The following is a 22046-nucleotide window of genomic DNA, read 5'->3' as shown; positions in this document are numbered from 1 at the left end:
GTGGTGGGGGAGGTTTGGGTAAAATAGCTGTAGCGCCTGTTTGTTTGGGCTTATAGATTATACAAACGAGGGTATTAGCTAGCTTATATAATCTAGCTTATTTTTTTAGATTAAATAAGCTAAGTCTCGCTGTTTGTTTGCCTAGCTTATTTGGGTCTAGCTTATTTGTCCTAGACGTGTAAAGACAACAATGCCCTTTGGTACTAGACTTATTCATTTGCTTACTATTTTCACAACATTAGCAGTTTTGAAGGTCAGGAAGAGAGGGGCGCGTGGGGAGGGGAGGAGGGAGCGAGCCAGAGAGAGGGGTGCGTGGGGAGCCAGCCAGGGAGAGGGGCGCGTGGGGAGGGGAGGAGGGAGTGGGCTGGCGGGACCCAATGGCAATTACGGGTAATTTGTTCCTCTTTGCCATGGGTAGTGGGTCTTTTGGGTAGAAATAAGTTGAGATAAGCTCCACTTGACTAGCTTATGAGATTGTGGTGTTTTTGACTCTAAATTATATAATCTGAGCAAATAAGTTGCCTGTTTATTTCCTTTACAAATTATTTAAGTTGGTTTGTATAATCTACAGCTTATTTAAGCTCAAACAAACGGACCCGTAGTCGCCAGCCCCGCCTTCTACCCCGAGTGCGACAGCCCTCGATCTTGCCAATAAGCTTTTCCTTTTCTTGATCCACAAGGCGCGAGCTAGCTAATGGTTAGCGTGTCTAATAGAGTATCGGGCGTGAGAAGAATAGAACATAAGATTTGTGGTGAGGCTAATAAGTAAATAAATAAGAAAATTTAGATCCTAAGCCACAGAAAATCAGCAAATGTATAATTTATTGCATTTCCTTGTGTTTTTCTCCCAGAAAAACCCATTATGCCTCGTAACATCCATGCTGCAACCTTTGACCCAATACATGAACTGAGTGGCCGAAGAGCGTTCAACCCTCGACGAACACCAAATCGGGAAGCACAGCTGCCCACTCGTCACCCCCACGGCCGATTCACCGTGCGACCACCGGCGTAGTGCTTGCCCGTCACATCAAGCATCGTTAGCACACTCAACTGTGCAAGGGCGCGTGCTTATCTGACGGTGAGACGGGAGACTCGCACCAGCCGTCAGCTCGTCGCGGGACGGCCCGCCCGAGGGGCAGAACGGGGATGGAAATGCCGTGGTGGAGCGCGAGGACGACGCGCGGGGCCCGCGCCCGGCCTCAATTATTTGTCCTCCCGGCGGATTCCTTTTCCTCCGCCAGCCGCCAGCCGCCCGAGCCCGTCCACGGGGTCTATACGCGCTCGGACGCTTCTGCCCCCCGGCCCCGGCTCGTTTCCCTTCCCCGGCGCCGGCGGGTCGGAGCCCGGCCTCTGCCGCGCAGGCGCCACGCGTGGCGCGGGGTCAGTGGCCGTGCGGCTGCCGGGGGCGGGGCGGGCCCGTGCGGCGCGAGTCCTTATCTGCCAACGAAAAGGTTGCCACTGCACTGGACTGTACTCCCCCTCGAGTAAAAATAAGGCAACAGGCAAATGGTTTATGCGGTCAAATGGCAATCTTTCGGGAAGCTGGAGAGGGAGCGAGGACGTGGATGAATAAAGATTGGACAAGAACTTGTATCCAACCGAGATTTGATCGACCCAAGTGGTTGCTTTTCGCAGTGGAACGCTGAAATTACTTTACCAAACCATGGTCGTTGTGTGTTTATCAATCTTGTTTTGTCTTCAGCTCACCAGGTTTCTCTTCGTCCATGGTCGCTGCGTGTTTATCAAGCTCGATTCGTCTCGTCTCTTTTCGCTGTTAGTTTACTGATACTCAGGGGCGACGCCACGTTTCACTCATCATGCTGCACATGCACCAGGGTCCGAATCAAACTATAGTGTTGTTTATGGAAACCTTGCTTGAAAATTTTGTTGCCAGTTTATAAATGATGAAGTCCGGCACCAGGATCTTCTCTAAACTAGCCTCGCCCCTGCTGATGCTTTGCTTTTGCTACTGGAAAATAAAAACTTTACTTCCGTAGAAGCTGGGAGTAGCAAAAATCCTTTTTTCACAAAAGAAAACGTATCAAATACTTTTGTTAGCCAGATAAAACTGTATGCGCGTTTTTAGTTCTGAGAAATAACTTTGGTGCATGGCAACAGTGTGTTAAATTTTTTGCAAAGTTTTTATCAAGTGCTAGACTGTCATGGTGAGTCTCAAAGCTTACTAATCCGAGGAACCTTACTTAAGATCAAATAATAAACTTAAGGGCGGGAACGTATAAAAAGGATGCAACTGACGTGAAGCTCTCTGGGACACAGAAAAGAACACTTCGGCCATACACCATCCGCGGCCACACATTAGGATGCCAAAACTAGTGATCTTTGTCTAAAAGCTAGGCATCAATATTGTAGGATTCGGCTTCCCATCTCCAATTCCGACACTACTTATTCTCTTCTAATCCAGACACATTTCCACCCCTTTTTTTCTGTACGCATACAACAAAGCAGCAGTAAATGTTTTGCTGCTAAAAAAATTACTGCAGATGGGTAAGCCTAAGCCCGTGCTGACGCTAGCATCTCCGAGAGTGCCAAAAAAATAAGCCTAAAAAATCATGTTTTGGGACCTTGCCAAAAAATATTGAGAGTAAAAAATAACACCTTCTTCAACAGTTTCCAAAAATAGATGCCCAAAAAATTTAAATGGTGCCACCTCACCTAGAGTGGGTCCAGATCCTAATTTTTTTCACCGGATCCTAACAAACTTTGGCTCCTATTGGCCTCTTTTTCTGATCACGGATCTTTTCTACCGGACGCTCACCTCCCATGCCTTGACCCAGCACGCCGCAGCCAACTCCATACTATGCATCTCCCTAGCTCTTGATCTCGTAGAACCTGGCTCCGGTAGAATAATCATCGTGATCAATCTTTGCGGCCAGCTGCGCACATCAGCCAAGAGCGGGCAGGGGCGCAAGTGCGTTGGCAAGAGCAGCTTTGCCATGAGTCGTCATCCATCCCTCTTTCAAAGTCTATTGGACGAATCCTCGTCGGCCGACGATGACGAGCTCATTCTCTCTGCTGCGGAAATCGTGGGAAGTCATTCGCAGCCTACACGGAACACATGGTGGTTCTATCCCAGAACATATTGTCATGTATGGGGATAGAGAAGGAGGGCATGTGAGAATGTATCAAGATTACTTAGCGGATGATCCAACTTATACCCCAACTATATTCCGACGGAGGTTCGTATGTATTAGATTGGTTTAGTTAATCCCTATTGTAAATTATAAAATGGATGTCTTATTTTTCTTTATTTGTACATGTATAGAATGACTCGTGATCTATTTTTACGCATAATGCATGCTGTAGAAGCTCATGACGAGTACTTTATGAAGAAGAAAAATGCAGCCAATATATCTGGATTAAGTTGCTTCCAGAAAGTCACGGCTGCATTCCGTATGCTAACTTATGGAGTACCGGCAGATGCTGCAGATGAGTATGTCCGTATTGCAGAGAGTACTACTATAGAGAGTCTAAAAAGATTGGTCACTGTGGTTATTGAAAATTTTGGAGATGAGTACTTGATATCACCTAATGAGGATGACATAGCTCGACTGCTTGCACTTAGAGAGAAAAGAGGTTTTCCTGGTATGCTAGGTTCATAGATTGCATGCATTGGAAGTGAAAAAATTGTCATTCAGCATGGCAAGATATGTACTCAGGATATGTGCACGAACCTACAATAATTTTAGAAGCCATTGCTTCCAAGGGTCTTTGGATTTGCACGCTTTTTTTTTTACTTGGGTCTCATAATGATATCAACGTTCTTCATCGCTCTCCACTCTTTGCGAAGCTAGCTGAAGGTAAAGCTTCTCAAGTGAATTTTAGCATAAATGGCCACAATTATACAATGGGTTACTATCTTGCTGATGGCATATATCTATCTTGGGCCACGTTTGTGAAGACCATACCACAACCATAGGGCAATAAGAGAAAGTATTTTGCTAAAACACAGGAAGCAATAAGGAAGGACGTGGAATGAGCTTTTGGAGTTCTACAATCTCGTTTCGCCATTGTGCGTGGTGCAGCTTGATTTTGGGATGAAGCGACACTAGAAGACATCATGAAAGTTTGCATCATTATACATAACATGATTATTGAAGACGAGAGGGAAGTGGACCCTAATGATCATTTTGAATACGGTGGAGAAAATATGGTACCTTCCCATGAGCACAATCTTGATCTTGACGAATTTATTTGCGACAAAAAAAATTAGAGACCACGAAATTCACCACCAGCTACAAGAAGACCTAGTGGAGCACCTATGGCAACATCATCCAGATGAATATTAAGTTTTATTTATTGATACTCACCTCCTATCATTATTATTTTTTATGAACAATAATTTGTATTTTAGCAACGTGTGGTCTCTAGAAGAAATAAATAGAACTTTTTCTTTCTTAAATCTTATGTTGCCAATATGATTAATAATATATCCTGATCTTGATATAAATAAGAGAAACAGCGCTTATGTGGCGACTTGTCGTATAGCAATTGTTTCACAATAGTTCAATTGAAACAGCAAAGCGAAGCAAAACAAGTGTTCCATCCACATCCAGCTAACACTGATGACACATCGGAAATCAAAGGAAATAGTTCGAGTACTCAAATTGTATTCAAGGTAAATTGGAAATCTAACAAACTGAAAAATAGATATAACACATGGCGATGAGGACATCTCCACATCTTCACTTGTGCCCGAAGAGCAGTAATTTTATTTGGAGTTGACCAAACTTAAAATGATGCAACATACAAATGTAATAAGATTGTAGCAATGCAAGCATATTCATAAGTGAGGTATCTGAAAAGAAAATATTGTGAGAAAGGAACCTGTCCACTTGAGCTAGTTTGAAACACTACGAGATATGATCCCATCTTGTAGGCTCTTGTAGTATTGCTGCTGCAGGAAAGGCATGGAAACAATGTCCATAATCATAATTCCCTTTTTGTCTAACATTCTCTTGTGCTCCAATTTAATTTTATTTTGCTCCAATTCAGTTTCCTTTATCTCGAGACTTTTTGCCTCATTTGCAGCCCTTGCTTCTTCAACTTCAACCCTTCTCTTTTCTAGCTCAAACCTCTCTTTCTCTAGTGTATATGATTGGTTGTATATCTCCTCTTTCTTCTATTCTTTCTCTGCATCACTCTCCTTTTTTGCCCACAAATGGTCTAAAGCCTCCACACTAGCTCCACCTCGCCACAATGCTTCTTTTACCTTCTTCTTACCCATTGGTCTTTTCCGTACATCTGTCTCTGGAGGTCTATTCTCAGTGATATCCAAGTTGGTACTGTCAACATCGATCGGGGTGGACTTTCTTGGACTTGAATCTGTGTTTGTCTTTTATTTTTTGTTACCAAGTTGCTTCTCAGCTGCCAATTCCTTCTGCTTGTCGTGCCACTTTGTTCGATTTTTCAGTATATTCCAGCAATGCAATAATTGAAATGACTTGTTCTCACAGTCTTCAGCCTTGTAGAAAGCCATTGGCTGCATAAGCTGCACAAGTTGGGTTAATGTAGTTAGTAGTTAGCACATATCTGAATGTAGGAAGAAACGTGATGAAAAATCAAATAATTAATTTTACCTTGTCTTGAAAAGTAACCCCACTCTAATTTCTACCCTCAATGTGGGTTAAACATCCACAAAACTTGTTGACACTCACTAGAATACCTTTCCATTGATGTAAAAGTGAACTCTGAGTGCGATTTGATGTGAATTCTTTGTTTGAGTGGTAGTACTCATAAACCCTCGTCCAAAATGAACCTTTAGTTTGATTAGTGCCTTGCACGGGATCTGTACTAATGTTCAACCAGGCCGACACAAGTAATTTATCCCTATCCTCGTTAAAAATTTTCGCCCTTTTCTGGTTTGGCCTTGCTGAAGGAGTTCTTCTAACAACGGGTGTTTGCTGCTCCTCTTGTGGGCTACCCAAATCATCCAAATTCAGGATACCGTTTCCCTCCAGTATGTTAGTAAAGTATCCCTATCCTTCGATTGTCAATCTCACTGAATGTAAAAGCCTAGAAGCCATAACAAATAAGCCATGAACAAAAGGAAACAGTGCAGCAGAATTACTGTAATGTAGTGAAATGTTTTTATGGTAAAGTGATGCATCTTAAACGCAAAGCTGTGAACCAACAGATAGACTCTACTCTAATTTGACCATTGTTTGAATCAATATTTGGACTTCTAATGCAGCACAACTAACCAAATTGCTTTCTATTCAAACAGACAACATGCATGCAAATCATACTCTCTTTCAAAGTTCGAACTCAACTTTCAGAAATAAACAAGGCAAATATAGTATTACTGCATCACAAACCCATCATATCAGACCAATCATGCATTAGTGTTAACTTCAGTTACTAGTGGCTACGGCAAGCTAATCAGTACAATCCTCGCAGTAGGTGAAACACCTGTTACAGTAAAAATCAAAACATCTAGTCAGTGCAAATTTGATATTTACACTAACAAAGGGATACTTGATAGATTAGTTCTGTCAAATAATGTCTCCTACTCAACACTGACACGTGACGATGGAGTCAATCAAATATTAAAATAATGGAACTTCAAGAAATAATCATGGAGATAAAAATAGAAGCAGATATTCATATGCTGTATAGGAACCAGTTTATTTTCAGACAGTCGAGGGAGGGGATCCAACAACCAGCGACGGGAATAACTCCGATTCAAAAGGGCAGCCTGCGCTGGGCGGAGAAGAGGCGTCTTCGTCGATGGAGGGGAGACGCCGCCGTGGACGGAGGGAATCTGGCGCCGTTGGACAGACGGGAGCTATGATGTGGACGGAGGGGAGCTGTCGCCGTGGATGGATCGGAGGCTGCGCCGGCAGGCCAACGCGACCTGTACGAAGGGAAGGAGGGTCACGGCAATCAGCCACCAGGACGGATGGGAAGCGGCGCGCTTGTACAGAAAATGACGCGAGGAGGGAGGGAAAACAGGCGAGGAAACGCGAGGAGGCGCGCAGGAACCGAGAATGCGCGGGCATCGGCGGTAAATTTTGAGATTGGGAGCGCCGAGCGCTGGCGAAAATCCGGCTCGGGATGACGCTGGTTTTGGGCGCGAGGAAAAATTGGGCAGGTGATTGGGCTACTGTTGTAGACCTGGTTTTTAGTTTTTTAGCCAAAAACAGATTTTTAGGAATGGTTTTTAGCCACACTTGGAGATGCTCTCGCGGTCTACGGTTCGCCTTCACCAACCCTCGATGCGAGCCTAGGACATGGGCCCACCGTACAGGTACGTTTTGCCCCTATTCTTTTTTCTCTCGGACAGGACGGCCCCCGCCTTTGTAAATTGCGGGCGGATCCCATCTCGCAACTGGGGAAACGTCGAGCGCTGCGGATTGTGCTCTGCCCGCCGATGCGACGGCCGCGATCGCGACGGGATTATGAAGCTTTCGCCGTTATTCGTCGCCGGTTCTGAGTCTCGTCAGCTGCTATTCAGCAGCTGCTGCCTCGGAAAAGAAGGTAAAAATCCGGCTTTCTTTCCCCAGCGATTCCGGAGCAACAGTGGAGCTTGGTACTGTGCTGATTTGGTAAGATGGCAACAGTGATCTGACAGCTCATTACCAAAACTAAGCTCAGCTAAAGGAAATTTAATTGGCGCACAACTTTTTGAGAAATACGCATTGGAGCTCCCACGGAATTGGTACGGAATCCTAATCCTCGCTTCCAAAGAGGGCCTAACGCCGCCTCGGCCGTGTTTAACGACACTTGGCACCCCCACCCACAGGTTTCCATCATTTCTTTGTGTGCGCGTAGCCATACTCGCCATGAAAGAAAAAAAAGAAAAACATAGTACAGTGCTAAGGCTACATGGCTATCATCATTGTGAAATATAATACGGCAATCATAGAAGTCCTTGGTCGACCGGGGGATTAGAAAAGTACAGGTCCGGGAAGTGGTCCGTACGTCCATTTTATTTCTTTCTTTCTTTTCCTTCACGTCTGTTTCCTGCGGGTACACGCCCCGTGGGGGGAGAGGCCCTGTCTCGGCGAGGCGCCTGGCGTTTACCGACCGTCGCATGTGCGGTTAGCCGAACCGCATGGTCAAAACAGCGTCCGCTTCAGCCGCCCGATCAAATCTTGCACTGGCTTCTTGGGTTTTTTTAAGCGAGAGAGAGAGAGAGAGGGTGGTGTCAAGAGATAGTTGGCTCGCGAGGAAAATAATTTATATTCTTTGGGCCCCTTTGAAATGGGCAGCGATGCTACTGCTGCGGATCGCACCATTTTTCTTTTTCTTTTTTCTTTTGCTGCTGCTAATCATGGCGTTGTGATCTACTTACTCTTACCGGATTGAATTTTTTTCCCACTGATTTGGAGAGTTAAAAGGGGCGAGCTTGCTGTTTTGAACAATAATAGTGGTGGTCTTTTTTAAAAAAAAACGAAACGGAAGTGTGCATTTCCAGTTTGTGTATGCATTAACCAACGATTTCCGTGTGTTGGCATTTTCTTTGCAAGGAGTTGTACTTGCTATTTCCTACTACAGTTTGTCATATCTTTTCGAATGCTGCCTTATTCCAAATTTCCAATCAAACAGTATTCTCTTCGTTCTAAAAAGGTTATCTATTTTTAATAAGTTTATAAAAAAATGTGTTACCGTGCAAAAACAAAATAAATGTATGGTACCGACATATTTTGTGGTAGATTTGATCAAACTAAAAATTGGTGTATTTTATTGCAAATTTGGTTAGAGTTAGTGAAGTTGACCTACGGAGGAAGGACTATTCTAAACCGAGTCCACCCAAGGAAGCATGGTCCTTTCCTTCTAGATCTACAATTCATAATGTTTGCTCGAGCGTGACAGTGCCATCGAACACCACACTCTCCTCTCTGCAAAAGCCTATTTTTCTTTTAAAGCCGTGCTACCGTCACGCGACGCCGATCACTGTTGGCAGGATGCACTTTGTTTCTACCCTACGATAATAAATCTTTGAAACAATCACTATAATCTTACAAAGAAAAAAAAAGCAGTTCACGTCGTCAAATAAATTACGTACCTTGCTGAGCTGCAAGTGGCCCCCACTTGCCCACTCGCCATCACCCCTTGCCCTCCCTGCGATTTCCTAATCGCCCTCCCCCGTCACGAGCTCCATAGCTAATCAGCTTCTCATGTCACGACGCCCTTGTTTACGCTTCTCCTAGGCGCCCGCGTATTCTAATCCCCCGGAGGTTATCCCGCCCCGCCCAATCCCCGGCCCAGCCACCCGCGGAAAGCGTTGACGCGCCCGCGCCGTGCCCATTGGCGACGAGGTAATCTAGTCCCCCGGGCCGCGGCCGCCGGGCGGCGCGCACGCAAGCACGCCGGCGTCGGCCGTTCCTTTCGCCGGTGCCCCCCCGTGAACGTCGACACCCGCGTCCGTCTCCGCTCGTACGCCTCACGCCCACGTACGACGTACCGGCCGGCTACCTCTCCCTCTCTCCCCCTCGCCGTCGTCATCCCGGCGGACCCGGCCCAGCCGTCGTTCTAGCCTTCTAGGCGGCGTACACGCCTGCGTGCAGCGTACGCGCCACGTGTACGAACGGCCGTGCTCCTAGCTCCGGGCCCGACGACCTGGCTTTTTGGGAACAAGATAATCATGGGTGGGTTGAGATGGAGACGGGTGCGAGCGCGCCACTAGTAGACACAGCCTTCGCCCTGAAGGCTACGCGAGGATTTGGATTTCGATCTCATCAGATGTTATGGTAGTTGGGTATGAAATACGTCTGGGTTCGTCGAGCAGCCAACCGGTTCTACTTTCACACACGAACCAACCCTTGACTGCTGGGAAACATCTTTGGGCAGAGTAGTTATCACCACCTTTGAAAACTCAATTTTTTTCGTAAAAGATGAGGGACTTTGCAAATTTCTGTTCCACCGAGAGCTAGCGAGAGAGCAGTTTTGGTGGCATCCGGGTCTGGGTCCGGACCGGATTCTAGAACGCCGTCTCCCCGGGCACAGCCGGTGCGAGGATTCCCAGCAATCATGGCGCGTCCGCGGCCGCGAGTCGCCGGCGGCCCAGCCCGAACATTTTCCTCCTGCTGCAGGTACGTCGACGATCGCCGGCCGTATCTCCCGCCGCCTATCGCCGGGTGACATGTACGGCCACATGGTTCCCGTCGACGGGATGGGTGGTCGTATTCCCCGAGCGCTCGTTGCCGGTCGCGTCGCGACGGGTGGTGGCGGAGTAGCAGCAGCAGGGGAGGCGCCGCCACGAGGCATATGCCGTGCGCGTCGCCGTCTCCCTGCACGCCGTCGCCGTCGCCTCGCACCGCCCGCCCCGCCCCGCGCCGCGCGTGACGTGACGTGACGCCAGCCTGCGCGCGCGAACGACGGAACGGCCCCTGCGCTTGCGTCCGCTCCAGCCGGGCGGCCAGCGGCAGCCGGGCTCGACGCTTCCGCGGCGCGGCTCGCGCGGCCGCGACGTGACCTGCCCCGCGCGGCGCCCGCCCCCCGACCCCCCTGTCGCTCGTCACATGGCGCGGCTGGCCTCGCTTCCCCCGGCCTCGGCACCGGGCCGTTCCGTGCCGGCGTCGGCGCGCGCGGGCACGGGCGCCGAGACGTCACCCGAGGGTGAACGTGAACGGTGACCCCAAGCCGTGCCGTGCCCCGCAACGTCGATCGGCGCGGCGGCGACAGGATAAGGATAGCGATGGCGAGCGACCGGCCGGCCGGCGCCGGCTGGGCGCGCCCCGGCACGGCACGCAATCACTCGTCCGTGCGACGCGACGCGATGCCGGGCGCTCGGCGCCGCGAGCCACGTGCTCGCGGCGGCGGGTACGGGCTGGGGCCGGCCCAAGCGCAATCATTCCAGGGCCGTACGTCCTCTGCGTGGGCTCTGTGACCTGACCATATTTTCCCCCGCTTTGGGACGCGAGATGCAGCCCTGGGTCCGGACGTCCGGTACTCCGGTCCGGCTGGCCGGCCGGAATTCGAACGGCGACCTGGAGGAGGACGCCGCCGTGCGGGTCTGCCCTGCGGCCGCCTACACGGAACTCGATCCCGTAACAGGCCGGATATTTCCGCGCAACTTGCGCCTGCGCGATCCAAATAGTGTCGCGTTGATGAGGACTCGCGAGCTGCACTGTGTGTGTGTGTGTGTGTGTGTGTGTGTGTGTGGATAAACCATTCGGCCGCGCTTGGCAGGTAGGAATCGGTCAGCGACGAGAGCCGAGCCGAGCCGAGGTTGACTAGGACTTGGACCCGAGCCATCCACCCACTGTGCTTTCGTTCTCACCTCCATTCCCGCGCACCAAGCTGGACGCTGCCACGCGGATCGCCATGCCTAGAGCTCTAGGCCTCTGGCGCGCTCTCCTGGCCCGCCCTGTGAGCCATGACCAGTCGAACAGACAGACCTGCTGCTGGCTAGAGAGTAGAGGCCTCTCTCCGCTGGTCACGCTCGCTACCGGCCGACGACGCAGAAGCCGACCAACCTTTGCGCGAAATTGAATGAGGCGCGTACGTCTCGAGATACGGATACGATCCGCTCGTCGTACGCCGGGCCCGGGGACCCCCCAACCATCGGCGCCAACAGACTGCAGCGTACCAGCAGTACTCGGGGGCAGCTGGCTGGCCGCGCCCCCCGTCCATGTTAGGTCTGAGCTGGTCGGGATCCAGCCGGATCCCTCGTACCGCGTAGGCCGGAGCCCATCCATCCACGGCCACCCATCCGTCCACGGAGATGGAGGGAAGCCGGCCTCGTCGCCGACGGAGAGGGGGTTTCTTTTTCTGCGGAACATGCAGCAGGGCCTGGGGAGCGTGAGTCAATCAGTGTGGCGTGCAAATGCTACCTGTTGCCATGCCCACCTCGAGCATGCTGGTCTGGTCATTGGGCTAGGAGCAGTGGAGTACATCCTCACATGCGCCTGGAATCGGGGGGTAGCTGAGCCTGAGCTGACCATGGTCCAGCGGTTGCTGTTGGAGAAAACAAATCAGGAGAACTTTTCAAAAAAAAATAAAAATAAAAATCAGGAGCCACCTCAAACCGATGCGGCCGCGAGCACGCGTTCGGCGTGTGCGTGTGCTTGACAGGTGTCTAGGTGCTTGTGTGAGTCTAGCTGAGAGCCGTGCTCTGAATCTGTCACCAACGCAGCTATGGGTTGTTCGTTCGAGTCTTTCAGTAAACAAACAGGGGTATCGGGCACCGTACCGATCGTCTGAACATGGCGACATGTTGTCACCTGCACCAGTGGAGGGGTGTTGTTACTCCTCACCTGCCTATCAACAGTTCGGTGATCGCTATTCGTACACACTATCTCGATGACTGATTGAAAAGCGCACACCATGAGGGTGTTCCTGATACCCACTTAGGCTGCGTTCGTTTACCACGGAATGATGGCTTGGAATAATTCCGAGTCGGATTACTTCACAAATTTATATAAACTTTCATCAGTTGGAATAAATCCTGGAATGTTCCGGCACAACCGAACGGCCCCTTAGACTGACTCCAACCCGGCGCAGGCATTTTGGGAAGCCATTTCGCGGTTTGCCTGGCCACGGCATTATGCCGGCCCAGTTTGCCCGCCGCTTCTCCAACGCGCAGAGGCACAATGCCTTTTGCGGCCCATAATCTTCCGTGGCAGTCGCCGTTCGCCTGGTCGCTGGCGTGCGCGAATCGTTTTTTTCTGGGGCTGGCGGTTGGGCGATGTGTTTGCCTTCGGGTCCGCGCGCCTGGCATTTTGCCGTTCCTCTCTCTTCGAATCCATTTTGCCACGCGGGTATGCCTGGCCGGTTGGAGCGTGTGCCTCGCGCTACAGTGCGCCCAAAGCAGGCATTTTGACTTTGCCTCTCGTATTGCCGCCCCGGTTGGAGTCAGTCTTATCCTTGCAGAAATTAGATGGGCCGTGTCCAAATTTTGGGAAGGACACATCATTGCTTGTGCCTACGGTTTTCGAGTTGCCCGCACCAATATTGCTCAGGGTACAGGAACTGGGCCACAAGCGGAAAAACGCTCGCCGCATTCAGATTCAGGGTACAGGTGCAGCTGGAACGCCATGATACTGAAACAAATTCCTGCACTCTCTGATGAAGCAAGGCCGACGACGCATGAACACAGGAATTTCCTTTTTTCCCCCAACACAAGGGGATTTCAATCAAACAGACTTGGCATTTTTCCCGGCCACGAGCTCGTGCGCAAAGACTGCGTCACGAGCTCCTCCGTGTAAGCTGCCCATGCATACATACACTACAATCCGAAACAAGCAGACTATTTACAGTGCGAGATCATATTTATTTCGCTAACACGATCCGCAGCCAAATTAGTGAAGCCACGCGCGCCGCTGATGGCTCGGTCAGTCTTATCGATGCAGATGACGGTGCAGTCCTCGTCGTCGTCGGGTTGTGCGCGCAGAAGGGCTCGAGGGGGTCGCCGGCGGTGGAGGTCGGCCTTGGCCCGGCTCACCTCCACCTCGTCCCACGCCGCACGGCACCCACCTCCCGCCTCCTGCAACAGCGCACACCTTCATTGGCCACCTTCATGTGGCCTGATGATTAACTATGTTGAAAGAAAAGATGGAGTAAGAATGCGAATTCAGAACTGATATAGTCCTATCATAATGTCAACTTTCAAATGTTATGAAGCTACATGCTCCATGGACCACAGCTAGCGATGCAAGTGAGTACCAGGTAGTGTTTTCTAAGACAACTAGTTTAGTCCATTTCTCCCCAAAAATTCACTAAGAACCATGCAGTTATAGTTCGTTTCATCAAGTTTAGGGCCTACCAAGTAACCCAAAACTAGCGGACTTGCATCCCTATGGCAGCTAACCAAGTTCAAACATTCGCATAAATACTCAGCAAGGCATATAAAAAACACTGGACACTAACGCGGAACAAATTAGAATCATATAACTCAATCTCATATTTAGGCATTCAGGCGACATGATGGCATCAAAGTATCAAACTGACATTTGCGCCAAACTGCCAATATAGAAATTTTCAAAAAGAGATGCTAGGATGTTACTGCATGCTTGTCCCTTGAAGCACGCAAGGAGCTCTACCCTACTCAACCAACCAGCCTGCTAAATCATTGCACATTCTCAAAGTAAGCAAGAAATTGCTTCAGGACAGAGAAATCCAAGGAGAATCAAAAAGAAAGAACCAAGCCACATAGTATGCAGTCATCATTTGTCATGCTACATCCTATCTTTGTGCTGAACCTGTCATTACGACAATGAAATTCTGTACTGATTAAATCACAAAGCTGTGAAAGAGTATACTGAGTGCACGGTGAGTGCTAGTACCTTGCAAGCGTGCAATCACCGGAATCAGATTGACAACATCCTGTGCCCTACCTGCTGCATTCTCTTGGTTTCCAGGCAGCATCAGCTGTGGAGCAACATCTGCTGGCCGATTTCTTCTTCTTCGCCACTCGTGGTGTCCGGCGAGCCTACGCCTGCAGCTCCTCTTATGCCCATCGAACTCGGCGAGGCGGTGGAATCTAAACGATTGACCAGACGAAGAACCAGCTTATTAGTAACTGAATAAATCCTCTCATAGATCATATATAGCCTGCACCAACACCGGCAGCAGCGCCATGGCAGAGGACCATCTCGCCGGCCCGTACGGCGCGGCGCGTGAAGCAATTTCAGATCATAAGAACAGATTCCTACGAGTAGCATTGTACTAGCAACAAAAGTTGCCATGGAAATTTCTGGAGGATGCAGACATGGAGTTACTGTCATTACCTGCTGCACTGCTGGCAGAAGCGCTGGATCCTGCTGGCCACGAGCACCTCGGTGGTCACGCTGTGCGCCTGGCAGACCTTGTGCCTCCTGAAGTAAGCGATGGCGCCGGTCAGATCCGCGAGGCAGTGATCCACCTGGCACAGCCTCCGCGCGCAGCCCCGCCGGCTCCCGGCCCCCCGGCCCGGACCAGCGCGCTCGGCCTGACAGCCGGCTCCGGCCCCGCCGCGGCCGGAAGCGGGCGGAGAAGGTGAGGGCGCCATGGGAGCCGGCGGGCTGGCGTCCATCGGGGTCGCGGCGTCCTCCCTCTGCATCGCCGGTTAATCTGCTCGGCAAGTGCTCGGGCAAGTCGCTGGCGTCACGTCAGCCCGCCACCCTCCCACGACCCCAGAATTATACGCCAAATGGGCCGCCCAGCCCAGCACGGCACGGGCCCATCTTGGCACGGTCTGTTCGCGGCATGGCCCAGTCCGGCCCGAGCACGTCGGACCGGGCACGTTAACAGGCTGTGCCGGGCCAGGGCGCCCGATGTGCTGCTCCAATGACCCAGGCACGGCCCGAGGGCAGGTTAATCGGGCCAGGCCGGGCCAGCGAGCACGATGGGCCTTGTCGGCCTGCCAGCCCGTGGGAGGCTAGAGTGGAGAGGCCAAGCGGCCGGCCAGAGGGGCGGTGACCGATGAAGTGCAGAGCGAGAGGTCGAAGGCGCGTGGCGGCGCGGTGAGGCTGGAGGAGCGACAGTCAGAGCGAAGGGCGGAGCGGCGAGGTCGGAGCGTCGTCGCGGGGAGGCCGGAGGGGCAGCACGGGGAGGACGGAGCAGCGGCCAGAGAGAAGGGCGTAACGGCGAGGCCGGAGCGGAAGGCGGGGCAAGAAGGATGGAGGAGCGGCGGCCCGCGCCGAAGCGGAGGGTGGCGAGGAGAGGCCGCCGGCCATCAGGCGCGCGTGAGGGAGAGAAGAAAGAGAGAGGCGGCGGGTGGCGGCTGTCGGCTGGGGAGGGAGAGAAATATTAGGGTTAAAAGGAGAGAGTTGAGTACATATATGACAACATGGGGGCTGCTAATGGGCCGCTGTTGAGCCTGGTTCTTAGTCGGGCTGTGCCTGGGCTAGCACTATGGGACAAGGTGGCGGCCCAGGCACGGCCTGCTCGATCGGGTCGTGCCGGCCCGGGCACTATGGCAACCATGCTAGGACATGCTTGGGTCGTGCTTTTTTCGAGCCGTGCTTTGGGCCGCCCATTTGACCTGGCCCATTTGGCCAACTATACCTAGAAATGGCACCATAAATATCCCCGGGGAGGTGATGTTGAGACAGAGGGAATAGAGGCGGATTCGGCGGTGGAAAGACCACGGCGTGGGAGTGGAGGCTGGGGATGAGGAAGGGAGGCGTGAAGGCGAGGGGAAAGGTAGAGGAGATAGCGGGCGGCCCCGCTGGGAATCAATCAACTGGGGGTACCGCAAGAAAAAGGAGCAATTAGCTTTTCGGAGATTAGTGAACAAATGTTAATCTTTGTAATTTTACGCTTTAAGTTTTGAAAATGAATAGCCCGTTTGTGCTTGAGGGCGGAATAAAATTTTTTAGAAAAAGTAGAAGACAATATTACCTCTGAGTAGATGGAGAGGTTCTTGCATTTTTGCAGTATGCCCCTAAATAAAGAGAAATCACAGAAGACTCTTTTGGCAGGCAATAAGAACATTAAATAGAGTACAATAAAAGTTTATATTAGATCATGTTTGGATCTTCCCAACTAATGATCAGCTAGCTAATTGATAATAGTCTTTTTTAGCTAGATTAGCTAATTAGCCACTAGTTGAGTGTGTTTAGATCCACCAACTAATTGCTAACTATTAATATTAATAGACCATACAACCCCTATGTTACGGCCAAGAGGTGCGGTAGGTGGAAAATTAAACAAAAGGATTGAAGGTAATATGTTTTTAGCTGGATTAGCTGGTTCAATTAGCTAATAAAAAGCTACCGTTCTGATTAGCTAAATAATCCATTAGCTGATATGTTTGAATTTATAATAGCTTAATTTAGCTAGCTAACTATTAACCAATTACTCAGAGGATCTACGGAGGACCTTAAGAGTACAGCCCTTTTCTTCTCCACACCCGCCTGTTCATGGCGGAGTTCCTAGCTGAGGCCTCCCCATCCTCGCCTCCTCTTGCAGTCTCCCGTCTGGTGGCCGCAGCGCCGCTCCTCCCTCGCGGATTGGGGTGAATGGGGTATTGAGGTTCCTTCGTCCCTTGGTGAGTAACCCGAGCTTTCCTCGGACAGAAACCCTTGATGCGAGGCGAGGGTCAGTCTTAGTGCCTAGCCGGATCCACGCATTTCTTCCTCCGCTCTCTGTCTGTTGCGGGGTTCGTGTGCCACGTGGTGCCCTAAATCCAAATATCCAATCCGTACCTGTATCTGCGATTGGGTTAGGCTTCCTTGGTGGTGTTCTTCAGCGCGCGAGATCGATCCACTTATTCAATGGGGGCCGCACCGTAGAAAATACTTTGGTGCCTGTGACAGGGGAAGTTTCTTCCGGGAAAGAAAATGTTGTTTCTCTTCCACTTTGATCTTCCCAGGTTGTTAGTGTATTTGGAACACATCGACCGCACGTATTCTAGTACAAAAGCAAAAGAAATTCACGTTTGGAATGAATTGTCTTGCCTCTCTTCTTATTTATCGTTGCCTCCTATTGAAGAAAAACTAGTTCAACCACAGGCACGGGGTTTGTTTGGAAAGTGAGTTGGAGAAAAGCTTGTCTACGGTGAAGCTGTATGATTTGCACCGCCAGAATTCACATCCTAGTCTTCTTAAGGCATGTTTAAGAGTTTTTAAGACATGTCAAGAATGTAGTTACTTGATTCATTAGGAACGGTTGCATGAAGATTTGCATAGTTTTATATGTTTCTTGGAACAATCTGTTCATTGTAAAGCGAACTACTTTATCTGCTTATCTAGAAAGCTTTGTTTGTTTGTTTTTTGAAATTCTTAGGTATTCAATTCAGTCTTTTCAGTCTTGTATTTATATGGTTCTGATCATAGCTTTTTTAATTGACTTTGTTATATTGGGTCTTTGTTGAAGCTTGTGTGCATGATTATTAGTTTGGTTATACTCTTTTATTCTACTAATATAAGCACTGGTTACAATATTGTGTCCTAGTCCCCGCTAAGAATTATCAAACAAACCCTAAACAGTGCTCTGATTAGAAAGCCAATTTTTGTGTAAATCTACAGAGTAAAATTTTTTATAATAAGTTCAAACATTCAAAACAAGTTTTCTTGTATCACAAATTCACAATGACTGAGCAGTTTAACGTTTGTTGGCTGAAGCAGCTGCTCCAGTCGCTTCCTCAACCACCTCCAACTTTCCAAACTACCCCCAGCCCCCAGGAGCTCCAGATCGAAGCCATCGCATCGCAGGCAGGCAGCCATGGACCGGGGCTCGAGCTCCTCCCGCGGCAGAGGCTGGCAAGGACGGGGACACCACGGTGGCGGCCGCGGTGGCGGAGGCTGGCAAGGATGTGGACGCGGACGCCATGGTGGTGGCGGCGGTGGCAGAGGCCGCCCCTCCCCACCAACTCCTTCCTCCACTGCCTACCGTGCGACGGTCAACCCCACTCCGACACCTGCCAGTACCGTCGACGACGCAGCGCCGATCGTGGGCACCTGCCCTGACATGTGCCCAGGTAATCCCCTCCTTGCTCACATCAGTGCAACCTGCCTGTTTGGTGAAGGCACAACCTGCCGGGTTGATGTTCCCATGGCGCCAATGCACCTACTCGATGAAATTATGCGAGAAGTACGGTCCAGTTTGATCGATTGTGTGGTGATTTACCTTATGGATTCTGTGGTCTCTGTTGCAGCGAGGGAACGAGCACAGAGGGAGCGGCTGAGGGACCTGGCCGTGCTTGAGCGGGTGGGCGGTGACCCTGCACAGACGTCTCCTTCCCTCGCCGTCAAGAAGGTGAGCTGCCCCTTTTGCGATTGGCCCTGCGTTTGTTCATGCTGATGTGTGAGGTTTATACTTCCTTGCTGGTCCTTTTTGCCTGTGTGTGCTTGATAACTTGTAGTCTTCTCCCAATTCAAATGGCCTCACCAGCTTCATCCTTTCATGTGGTAGTTAGGTCAGCGCCGGCTCTTTGTGGATTTATGTCGCTGGATGCATACGTTCATGCAACTGTCCATGTACTTTTGCTTACAGGGAGATCCGCCATGGGTGCTGGAACTGGCGAACTCTTTATGTTAGTTGCGATTTGTGAACTATTGTTGCATATGCCACCGATGTCGGCACCTGCCTTCAGGTGCATTATTTATGTCGAATCATCTCCAGGATAAAAACGAAGCTGTATTGTTATGATCAACAAGGACATATTGCAGACGTTGGCCCTACATTTTAGTTAGACAGGCATTTCCTTTTGCTTGGGATTCGCTCTTTTTCTAGAAAGTCACCGGATAAGAGACAATCCTGGGTTCCTGAATTGCTCGGATGGAAAGTCGGCAAGGAATAGGCTTAATAACTTGTAAAATAATTCCGTTTAATTTGTCATCACATTGGCAGAGAAAGAAACAAGTTTGTGAGAGTAGATGGTGGTAAATCAGTAGAGCCTTTTCTGTAGCACCCTAGAAGGCCATCTTTAAATGATGATAAAATCATAGAACTCTCTGTCCTATATCTTTGTGGTCTTAAACTCTTTACTAACCACCGGAAATTATATATGGTAAGTAGCAATATGGACATTGCAATAGTTAATTTTACCTCCGGTAATGCTTTTCTGTTTGTCTGAATGACTGCAAAACGGCATATATATTATAAAAGAATGAAATAACCTCTAAGTATTCTGTGAATTTCATTTTTCTTTTTCTAACCCCTGTTTTCATGCTAGTTCTGCAGAACTATATCTTCCACAAATGTAATGGCTTCAGATATACGTCCTCTGCCGGTTTTGCGAGAAACAATGGATTATCTTTTGCATTTATTGGATTCTTCAGAGCATCCGTTTGAGACAGTCCATGATTTCATCTTTGATAGGACAAGGTCTATAAGACAAGACCTCAGTATGCAGAATGTAGTGAATCATCAAGCAATTCAAATATATGAGGATGTGGTATATTCCCATCTTGTGAACTCCCCTTATCGCATCAACCATGTTTTGTAATTCCAGATTGTCTTTGTTGTTCTTGAAGCTTCAATTTATAACATTGAACTTTCAATAGAATCTAGTCTCATGACCCTTAAAGCTAACTTTTGGGAGGTCAGATAACAGTTCTCTTGATTCAAAAACCATATTTCATTTAGTTTAAGTTAGATTTTCTGTACTCACAAAACAATCTTAATTTTCCTTTTATTTGCTTGAAGGAATGTTGCAGTGTTTTTTTCTTACCAATTGATCACTCTATGCGCATGATATCAGGCAGGATAACTAAATATGCTCAAATGGTTGTTTAGGTTATCTTTTGTTCCCAATTCAGGAGGGAAATTATGTTTTTTTTTGTCTGAACTATTGTTTAGTGGGTGGTAATTTCTGTCAGGCCTTTTTTTCCATCAGTTTTTACCATTGCTTCCAGTGTAACTTTATATTAAAGTATTCCTCTTTAAGGCTTTATCTAATACCTGCCTACTTCCCAGGTAACATTTCATATTAGGTCCCATCAAAGACTTGCTAGGTCTTGTCAGGATTCAGATGCATCTTCATTGTGTTTCCTAAACATGGAGCAACTAACAAAATGCCTCCTTTCTCTGTTTGATATGTATCACGCAATCCATGAGAGTGATTCCCACAGCAAAAGAGAGGCCGAATATTATTCCTTCTATGTGCTTCTACATTTGGGCTGCAAGATACCCAAAATGGTAATTCTTTCCACATTCTTATTGCTTCCATGTTCAAATTTGTTCTATTTACCTGTTCATGTTATTTATGCTTTACCTTACTCCATCTAGTGAATACTACATAGCCTGACTTTCTGCTTATCTTCAGGTAGATTCACTCTCTTTGTGGTATAGCCAATTAGCTTCTCAAGTTAGACAGTCAAAGGAAATGATATTGGCGAGAAATTTATTAAGGTAACTTCTATATGTATTGTTTGCCAATGTGAACTTTCCTTTTTGTTCATGCTCCTATTTCCATTCTTATCATTGAGCCCAAAGCCTATGGCATCATTTTGACTTTCTGTCTGTGTATCCGGTTGTATGATTTAGTCATAAGAACATCTTGTTGATTCCTAGCTGACTGCCTGACTAATTTCATGCTGAGCCATGTTTTTTGAATCTTAGATAATTGTATATATTTATTGTAGATGCTACCACCTAGGAAACTTCAAGCGCTTCTTTTGCTTGATAGCAGCTGAAGCAACTGATCTTCAGTTGCGGCTTGTGGAGCCGTTTCTCAATGAGGTGAGTCCAGATGAGATGGCAAGGTTGGCATTCTCAGTTGGCATAAACTTCTCTTCTAGACTGGTTTCTTAGCCCTTTTCTTAACAAGCCTATTATTTTTCTCATTGAAATGCCTTTTAAGCCTACATAATACTGAACATATGATTGATTTCGTGGCAAAAGGATTTCAAGTTATTTTGATTGTCAATTAATTGTGTTTTGATCCTTTCATCATATTAAAAGTAAAACCATCTGGAGTTTCTGATGCTGGTGACATTTTTTTTTCCTTTCAATTGTTCTATATCAAAACTAGTACTGTCATTTTTGGGAGGAAAATAAAGAATATGCTATTGTTTGCCTTGCACACAAGCTTGAACTGTGGCTGATCATTTTGTGTTTGGGCATCAACTTCAATCTCTCCAATTTTGCTGCTGAAGGTCCGAGCTAGAGCCTTAATGTACTTTAACCATAGCGGCTACAAACTCCAACACCACCCTTTGGAGCATTTGTCAGAAATCCTGATGATCGAGGTAATCTTTCTGTAAGCTAGAACCTAAGAATTGCACTGCTGTCGGGGATTTGGGAATATCTGACGCTTATTGGCAACCGTTTAGGAGTCGGAACTGGAAACTCTTTGCAGAACATGTGGACTTGAAATCAGGACAAGCGAAGGTACGAAAGCTTTTGTGCCTAAACAGACAAGTTTCAGCCTACCGGCATCCATGCCCCGAAGTAATGGCATTTACATCTCAAGGGAGGTTGGAAGATGAAAAGAGCATTGCAGTTCAGGTTTAATGGATTGTAGAATGTATCAAGAAAGAACTTGTCGTGATGTTACATGTAAACCATTGCTCCATGCCCCCACACGAATACTCGCTACTGTAACAAGAAAATGTGTCGATGACATTGTGTACAATAATAATAGATTTGCACGCGGTTCAGATGGTGTGACAACAAAAAATAAAGTGGTTCATTCTTCGTACGAACTTGTGACA

General features: G+C 48.6%; 2 protein-coding genes across 5 annotated transcripts; one reads left to right on the top strand and one right to left on the bottom strand.

Annotated features, from left to right (window-relative positions):
- Positions 1-13048: 13048 nt before the first annotated feature.
- LOC112897133 (squamosa promoter-binding-like protein 15) lies at positions 13049-15037 on the bottom strand. Of its 3 annotated transcripts, none has more exons than XM_025965339.1 (3): positions 14694-15037; positions 14250-14446; positions 13049-13501 (listed from the first exon to the last, which is right to left on the bottom strand). In XM_025965339.1, exons 1-3 carry the CDS (start codon positions 15002-15004, stop codon positions 13482-13484), a joined length of 528 nt encoding a protein of 175 aa, XP_025821124.1. In that variant the 5' UTR covers positions 15005-15037; the 3' UTR covers positions 13049-13481. The 3 variants fall into 3 exon arrangements, with proteins under 3 accessions (XP_025821124.1, XP_025821125.1, XP_025821123.1); XM_025965340.1 differs by having other exon boundaries at positions 14301-14446; XM_025965338.1 differs by having other exon boundaries at positions 13049-14446.
- A 1733-nt stretch (positions 15038-16770) lies between these two features.
- On the top strand, positions 16771-21992 carry LOC112897035 (SAC3 family protein C). Of its 2 annotated transcripts, none has more exons than XM_025965218.1 (9): positions 16771-16936; positions 18015-18367; positions 18545-18645; positions 19565-19786; positions 20463-20529; positions 20661-20742; positions 20976-21072; positions 21489-21581; positions 21666-21992. In XM_025965218.1, exons 2-9 carry the CDS (start codon positions 18112-18114, stop codon positions 21819-21821), a joined length of 1074 nt encoding a protein of 357 aa, XP_025821003.1. In that variant the 5' UTR covers positions 16771-16936; positions 18015-18111; the 3' UTR covers positions 21822-21992. The 2 variants fall into 2 exon arrangements, with proteins under 2 accessions (XP_025821003.1, XP_025821002.1); XM_025965217.1 differs by having other exon boundaries at positions 16774-16936; positions 20308-20529; positions 20657-20742.
- The last annotated feature ends 54 nt before the right edge of the window (positions 21993-22046 follow it).

The sequence above is a fragment of the Panicum hallii genome, chromosome 6, assembly GCF_002211085.1.
Source record: "Panicum hallii strain FIL2 chromosome 6, PHallii_v3.1, whole genome shotgun sequence".
NCBI classification, from domain to species: Eukaryota; Viridiplantae; Streptophyta; class Magnoliopsida; order Poales; family Poaceae; genus Panicum; species Panicum hallii.
The sequence above is the reverse complement of the archived record's forward strand: the minus strand, read 5'-3'. Positions and strand labels throughout refer to the sequence as shown.

Bases quoted from the DNA above. Each gene is read 5' to 3' on its own strand.
- LOC112897035 (XM_025965217.1), top strand. From the start codon at position 18,112: ATGGACCGGGGCTCGAGCTCCTCCCGCGGCAGAGGCTGGCAAGGACGG. The intron at 19,787-20,307 runs GTATATTCCCAT...CCTACTTCCCAG, and splicing joins TTCAAATATATGAGGATGTG to GTAACATTTCATATTAGGTC. The intron at 21,073-21,488 runs GTGAGTCCAGAT...TTGCTGCTGAAG, and splicing joins TGGAGCCGTTTCTCAATGAG to GTCCGAGCTAGAGCCTTAAT.
- LOC112897133 (XM_025965338.1), bottom strand. From the start codon at position 15,004: ATGCAGAGGGAGGACGCCGCGACCCCGATGGACGCCAGCCCGCCGGCT. The intron at 14,447-14,693 runs GTAATGACAGTA...TCAATCGTTTAG, and splicing joins TTCTGCCAGCAGTGCAGCAG to ATTCCACCGCCTCGCCGAGT.